The sequence below is a fragment of the Chlamydomonas reinhardtii genome, chromosome 8 (genome assembly GCF_000002595.2).
Source record: "Chlamydomonas reinhardtii strain CC-503 cw92 mt+ chromosome 8, whole genome shotgun sequence".
In the NCBI taxonomy this organism is placed as follows: Eukaryota; Viridiplantae; Chlorophyta; class Chlorophyceae; order Chlamydomonadales; family Chlamydomonadaceae; genus Chlamydomonas; species Chlamydomonas reinhardtii.
Genome location: NC_057011.1, coordinates 808,838 through 815,329, shown reverse-complemented (window position 1 = coordinate 815,329; position 6,492 = coordinate 808,838). Strand labels below are relative to the sequence as shown.

At 64.4% G+C, this 6,492-nt stretch overlaps 2 protein-coding genes across 2 annotated transcripts in view; both read left to right on the top strand.

Moving 5' to 3' along the window:
- Positions 1 to 2,843, top strand: part of CHLRE_08g360801v5 (uncharacterized protein) — a 7,573-nt gene extending 4,730 nt beyond the window's left edge. The window contains exon 10 of the mRNA XM_043064811.1: positions 485 to 2,843. Within this exon, the coding sequence (XP_042921812.1) occupies positions 485 to 650 (166 nt within the window). The 3' untranslated portion in view covers positions 651 to 2,843. The remainder of the gene's footprint in view (positions 1 to 484) is intronic.
- A 507-nt stretch (positions 2,844 to 3,350) lies between these two features.
- On the top strand, positions 3,351 to 6,492 carry CHLRE_08g360750v5 (uncharacterized protein). The gene is made up of 5 exons (XM_043064810.1): positions 3,351 to 3,969; positions 4,220 to 4,279; positions 4,941 to 5,570; positions 5,821 to 5,895; positions 6,240 to 6,492. The coding sequence occupies exons 1-5, from the start codon at positions 3,901 to 3,903 to the stop codon at positions 6,384 to 6,386; spliced, it is 981 nt and encodes a 326-aa protein (XP_042921811.1). The 5' UTR covers positions 3,351 to 3,900; the 3' UTR covers positions 6,387 to 6,492.

Sequence of the window (6,492 nt, the reverse complement as noted above, 5' to 3'; positions counted from 1 at the left end):
GGAGGGGAGGGGAGGGGAGGGGAGCCCTAGTGAGTTCTTCGTTGACCGGCAACAACTTGACGCTGTTGCTGGTCCACGAAGAACTCACTAGGGCTTGGTCGATCAATCCGGCTGCGAGAACGGCTGCGAATGTGCGGCATTGCGCCGTTGCGGGTAGTCACTTCTGCAGTACGTCAGTGCCCTTGGCTGTTTGTCCCGGCTCCAGCAGCCTTATCTGGCCCCCGCTTCGTCAGCTCAGCTCAGCCCCGTCTCTCTCACAGACCAGGCCGTCTAGGCCGACAGCTGACGTGCCGTGTACGTAGTAGTGGTGATGGGTGGGGGTAGTGACGGGCGTGTGTCAGCAGCTTCTGTTTGGGGCCTTGCCTGGGGCGTGCGCTCCGCCAGGAGCCGTAGCGTGCGGGTTTCGCGCCACCCCGCATGGCCCATAAGTTACAGAATCCCCGCCTCTTCTGCCGTGGCCGTTTGACCCCGCCTCTCATCCCAGCGCCTGCCGCCCGACCCGCGTATCCGACCTGCTTATCCGACCTGCTTGTCCGACCTCCTTGTCCGGCCTCTGCTCTGCTCCCACGCCTCCCTCCACAGACCTGCGCACGCAGCGCTCCGACGACAAGCCCGCGAACCGGCGCCGTGTGGCCAGTGCCCTGCTGTGAGGGGCGCCGTGTGGCCAGTGCCCTGCTGTGAGGGGCGCCGTGTGGCCAGTGCCCTGCTGTGAGGGGCGCCGTGTGGCCAGTGCCCTGCTGTGAGGGGCGCCGTGTGGCCAGTGCCCTGCTGTGAGGGGCGCCGTGTGGCCAGTGCCCTGCTGTGAGGGGCGCCGTGTGGCCAGTGCCCTGCTGTGAGGGGCGCCGTGTGGCCAGTGCCCTGCTGTGAGGGGCGCCGTGTGGCCAGTGCCCTGCTGTGAGGGGCGCCGTGTGGCCAGTGCCCTGCTGTGAGGGGGCGCCGTGTGGCCAGTGCCTGTGAGGGGCGGGACGGCTGGAGGGGGCGCCAGCAGCTGACGCACCGGCGGGCGCAGTGGAGGCGGTGGTGGCCGTGGAGGCGTGGGCACGCATGGCGCCGACGCCTGCAGCCAGCAGCGCAGGAGCCGAGCCGTGCCGCGTGGGAGCCGCCCGTGCAGCAGGCTCTGCAGTCAGCGGAAGCTGCTAGGGGCGCAGCTGGCGGTGACTTCGGTGGGGGCCGGCATGGGAGCCGAGCCGCGGCCTGGAGGGGGGGCAGCTGGCTTCGACAGCGCCCGGCCGGGCTGGCGCCACTGGCGCGAGCAGCTGCGGACGTGATCTTGCGCAGCGCGGCTGTCCAGGCAGCGTGTGCACCGCACGCTAGCTCGCAGTGCGTCACAGAAGAACAGGATACAAATAACAAGAAGACAAGGTTTGGTGATACGGCGGTGAATGAAGACCTGGCCGGCCGTCATTCGGCGATGAAAAGAGCGTTGCACGTGTCGAGCGGAGTGGAGCGGAGCGGGATTGCTCAGAAGCTGAGTTGTGGAGTGCGGCGCTGCGCGCCGCGATGGGCGGGTTTCCGTCGGAGCGCGAAAACCACCGAGCGTGAGTGACAGAAAGACAAAGCTTTGGGAGAACATGGCGGTCGCATAGGCTGCGAGTGTTTATTTGCTTACAAAGCAACAAGGCGCGATTCTACTGGTTTAGTATGCAGGCCGCCCACGCAAGGGAGGCCAAGATGCGGCGCTTGAGCGTGAGAGGCATGTGCAATTCGAGCGCGGTCGTTGTGTGTAGGTGCGGGCGTGGTTGCGAGGTGTGGTTGCCTGAGTGAGTGGGGGACCCATTCGAGCCAGCACAGCGCAGATTGAGTGCCGCCGCGTCGTCGCACACTTTGCATGCGAGGCGGTTAAAAACGAGTTTGCAGGACAGGCTGAAGAGATGCAGTTGGGTTGTCTGCGGCAAGGCTGATAAAGGATGCATATCCCTTTTGTTACATTTGCGCTCGCACAGTATCCAGGTACTTGGGCGCGGTAGGACCAGACGTCAGCACGTGGGGTGAGACTCGCGAGAGGCACGAGGTGTGTGTGGCGAGAGGCTGAGCGGTGATTGGGGAGAGGCGGCGCTGCGCGTGGCGGCCTGCGAGGTGCGCGAGCTGATGCTTGAACCGTGTGTGGTGTGCGGCGTTGAGCGCAAATGGGTGGTGTGTCTGCGTGTGTGTTTGTGCATCTGTGTGAGAGCGTTGGCGTGTGGTTGAGTTTTGATAAGGCGAGAGTGTTCTCGCATTTTTGAGCGATGGCCGGCTGGCCGCGTGTTGCGGTGGCGCTGGCAGTGGGCGGCACTGGGTGTGTGAAGGTACGACCTGTGTGTACTCGCAGATTGTCGACACCTTCACGACACGCACTGTTGCTCTGAGCTAGCAAACGCGCACGCGCACTGGCGGCTCATCCATTTGTACCACTACACCTTTTTGATACAACAACCTTTTTTGAGGCTTCGGCAGGACCGTAGGACGGGCGCTGGCGAATGGGCGGTGTTATGCGATGTGGATATGTGGTGGTGGTTGAGGCCTCGGAGCTTGCGCGTGCGTATCACCGCGACAACGCACGGCGACAAGAAGGGTTGACGGAACCGCTGCAGGAGGCGGAAGGCGGCGGAAACCATTAGGCTCATATCCCAACTTGAGCGGCTGCAGCAATGCCTTGGCTAGCTCGGCTTGTACCATTAAGGTGTCGTAGTAGGCAAGTGGTTTAGGGCTCATAAGTTCACGTGCGCCTCGGGCACGATAAGACAGAAGTGAGAGTGATACGCACCCCGGCATGGGTGAACGCGTGCTTGTGGGTACGGCACATACCTGCATACCAACAGATGCCGTACGGTGTTACCCGGTAACAGGTGTAATACCATATCTACCGCATGTACCGCAGTGCCACCAGTCTCTCGAATGCAGCTGGTGAGCTGGCCGTTTCTGCCGGCACGCCGTGGGCAGCTGTCCAACAAGATATCTTCCCTCGACCTGGCCCGGGAAAGGCTCACTGGCTCAACGCCTCGATGCAAGGCACGGCGGCCGTTGTGGCTCAGCCCATCAGTATGCAAGTCAGCAAGTGTCGTGCGTACTGCGTGGCGTCACGCTGCAGGCCAGGGCCGGGGCTGCCTGGGGGTGGGGCCGCCGCGCGTCATCAATCAGGGGCGCCGGCTTTGGGCAGTCTTGTAAGTGTCGCATTCACAGCCTGAGTCGGCGACAGGGCGACCGGTCGTGGAAGGGCAAGGCCCTCACACTGGGAGCTGAGACCTGCGCTGCTTGCGGCCGGGGATTGCTTGCGCTGCTCGGGCCGAGAACGGGGTGGAGCTCGAGGGTCGAGCGGCCTGCATTTACTCAATCTCACTTGTACTCATGTGTACTGCCATTATTGCAGATCGATACACATGCACCGCATACTGCAACCTGCTGCAACGCAAGAGGACGACCTTCCTGACCTTTCGCACGTTCACCCAAACACAACCTGTGTGTCGGTCGTCTGGCCTAAAGCTTAATTCCCGCATGAACTAGAATGTAGTTAATGTAAGGCTGTGTCGGCGGAAACAAATTGTGCAGGCGGAGCCGGGAGCTGTCCCTCGCAGCCGGCACTTCAGCACCCGGTTTGGTGCAATTCAAGCGCGTAGATATAACATGCGTAGCAGCAACAGCAACTTGCAGCGCCCAGCAGCGTCACGCTGCCCGCACAGCGTCCGCACCGGTGCACTGCATCGCGCTGCCGCGGCGCTGCTGGTATTTCGACAGCATCAACACCAGCTATCTTCATCATTGCCTGGCGCCCGCCAACAGCGGTCATGGTCCGCCGGCAGCTGGGCGCCCGCGGCCGCGTTAGCTTCTGCTTCTGCTCGGCCGACCGGGCCATCGGCGCCCAAATCCCAACCGGCGACTTCTCCGGCCTTGACCGCCGAGCCAGCGCTGGGTCCTGGCGCGCCCATGGATGCGGTGGTGCGGGCGGCGGTGGCGCGCATGGGCCGCGCCTTCGGCCCCAAGGAGCAGGAGCTGGTGCGTTGGATGCGTATGTGTGTGTTTGTGTGGGGGGAATCGGGGGCGGGGCGCCGGCTGCTCATAGCCTCACACACGCGTCGCCTGCTCCTGCACACACGCAAACGCACACATATACACACACATCCTGCACACGCACACACGCACATCCTGTACACACACACACACACACATACACGCTCACACCTCCTGTACACACACACACACACACACACACACACTGCCCACACGCACACGCCTGCTGCTGCAGGTGGACCTTCTGGCGGACAACTACTTCGACACAGTGGCCAGCGTGGCGGAGCTGAGGGAGGTGAGGGGGACGTGTGTGTGCTTTTGTGCGTGCGTGTGCGTGTATTCGTGTTTGGTGGTGGGGAGGTTAGTCCCGACTGAACCAAGACCAAGGGGGTGAGGGTGGGGTTGTAGATACCAGCCCAAACTAAACCAAACCCAATGCAATAGAGCGAGGAGGAGAGCGTGGCCGATGCTTGACTGCGAGTGGCACGCGACAATAGTCCCCACCCTGGGGGTGGTGGGCTGTTTTTGTTGGCGTGTTTGTGCGTGTTTCTGACTGTGGTGGAGCTGGCAGGGAGGTGGTTGTGTAAGGTGCTGTACGAGGGGTATGGGTGTGGGTTCGGTGGGGGGAGTATGGGGGTGGGGAGGGAGGTGGCTGGATGAGGGATGCAGGAAACGACCTATGCCGAGAGCGCGGTGGAGGGCACACAGGACATAGGCAAAACATGCCAGATGCGGAGGGGCACATGGTGGCTGTCCACCAGAAACCGGACTTGGCGCGGCCATGCAAGATTTAGTCCTTTAGCATCCGGCCCACACACATCCACTGTCTTTGCGTAACGTTTTCCTTGTGCTCTTTAACACATACATCTGTGTCCGCACCTGTGTGTCCGCACACATACACATGTCTACGCGCGTGTGTGTGTGTGTGTGTGTGTGTGTGTGTATCATGCCGGCAGGAGGAGACGGCCCGCCTGGCCAAGGAGTGGGGCGTGCCGCTGCGGCTGCTGCGGGAGGCGCGGGCGGTGTGCTGCGCGGCAGCCGCACCAGCGGCAGTGGCAGCGGGGGCAGCCGCACCCGCGGCAGCACCAGCCGCCGCCGTCGCCAGCGTACAGCAGCCAGAACCCTTGCAACCTGTAGCTTCACAGCAGGTCGCCACACCGCCACCGCCACCGCCGCCAACGGCAGGAGCAGCAGCAGCTGGAGCAGCAGTAGGAGCTGGAGCGGCAGTGGGGCCGGCAGGGCCGCCGGCAGTGGTGGCGGTGCCGAGGGGCGGTGTGGGCAGTGTGCGGGCGAGCGGCGGGGGACCGGCGGACGAGGAGGAGGAGGAAGACTCCTGGGCGCGGGTGGAGGGGGTTGGGGGCGAGGAGGAGCAGGAGGAGGAGGAGGAGGAGTGGAGCGAGGGCGAGGCGGCGGACGACGAGGAGGAGCAGGGGCAGGGCAGCGGTCCTGGTGTCTGCAGCAGCAGCAGTGACGGCAGTAGCAGCACTAGCAGTAGCAGCAGCCAGCGGGGGCGAGGGACGGCGCTGCCGGAGCCGGCGCCGGAGGTGGTGGGTGTTCCCATCATGGAGCGCCGGTGCCCTGATAAGGTGCGGGTCTGCCCGGCTGCTGCTGCTGCTGCTGCTGGCGAAGGGGGGCCGTGTGGCGGTGTGGCTAACGTGAACCCAAGCCGAGTCCCAATACGCCCTCGCGGCCTCGGGGTCGCACTTGAAACATTATAGTCACTACAATCTCTCAACGGCTGTATCCCCTCTCCCGCCCCGAAAACGACGTCTGCGTGTGCTACTGCTGCTGCTGCTGCTGCCCCCCCCCCCGGTTGGGGGTAACCCCCCCGGGCAGTTCCGGTTCGGCCACGGCAGCGGTCGGTCGGTGCGGCTGACGGAGCGGAAACGCCAGGCGCCCTACTCGCTCAAGGTGGGGCGGGGGGTGGGGGGGGATGAGGTGGAAGAGGGAGAGGGAGGGGGTGCGGCATCCCTGCTATCAGAAAGCACGGCACGCTAGGATTTGGGGGAGGCACGTGAGGAGGCGCGTGGGCAGCAGGGGCGCCTAGGTGTCGGAGCGTGTGCCAGTCGGTTGCTCTTGGCACCTCACGGCCTTGGGCTGCCTGCTTCACTCTCCCATCCTCAGTTGAAACACTCCCAAACGCCCCAAGAGTGGAAAAAACTCTCCGGCTTGCATGGACAGCTGCCCCGATCCCGCTATCCCATCCTCGTCTCTTTTTCCCCCTCCGGCGCCCCCCCCGACCCCCCCCACCCCAGCCCGCCAACACGCCTCCGGCCCTGGCCGCCGAGCTGCGGTCCTTCGAGCTCTTCTGCCTGCACGGCAGCTGGGAGGCGGCGGCGGCGGCGGCGGGCGAGCCGCTGAGGGGGACCACCGTGGCCAACCACCTGCAGTGCCTGCGGTGAGGGGGAGGGGGAGGAGGGAGGGAGGGAGGGAGGGAGGGACGAAGGGAGGAAGAGGAGGCCGGGAGGGAGAGGAGGGAGGGAGGGAGGGAGGGAGGGAGGGAGGGAG

Excerpts from the sequence above, each read along its gene's own strand:
- CHLRE_08g360750v5 (XM_043064810.1), top strand. The coding sequence starts at position 3,901 with ATGGATGCGGTGGTGCGGGCGGCGGTGGCGCGCATGGGCCGCGCCTTC. Across the intron at positions 3,970-4,219 it reads GCCCCAAGGAGCAGGAGCTG|GTGGACCTTCTGGCGGACAA; the intron begins GTGCGTTGGATG and ends CTGCTGCTGCAG. Across the intron at positions 5,571-5,820 it reads AGCGCCGGTGCCCTGATAAG|TTCCGGTTCGGCCACGGCAG; the intron begins GTGCGGGTCTGC and ends CCCCCCGGGCAG.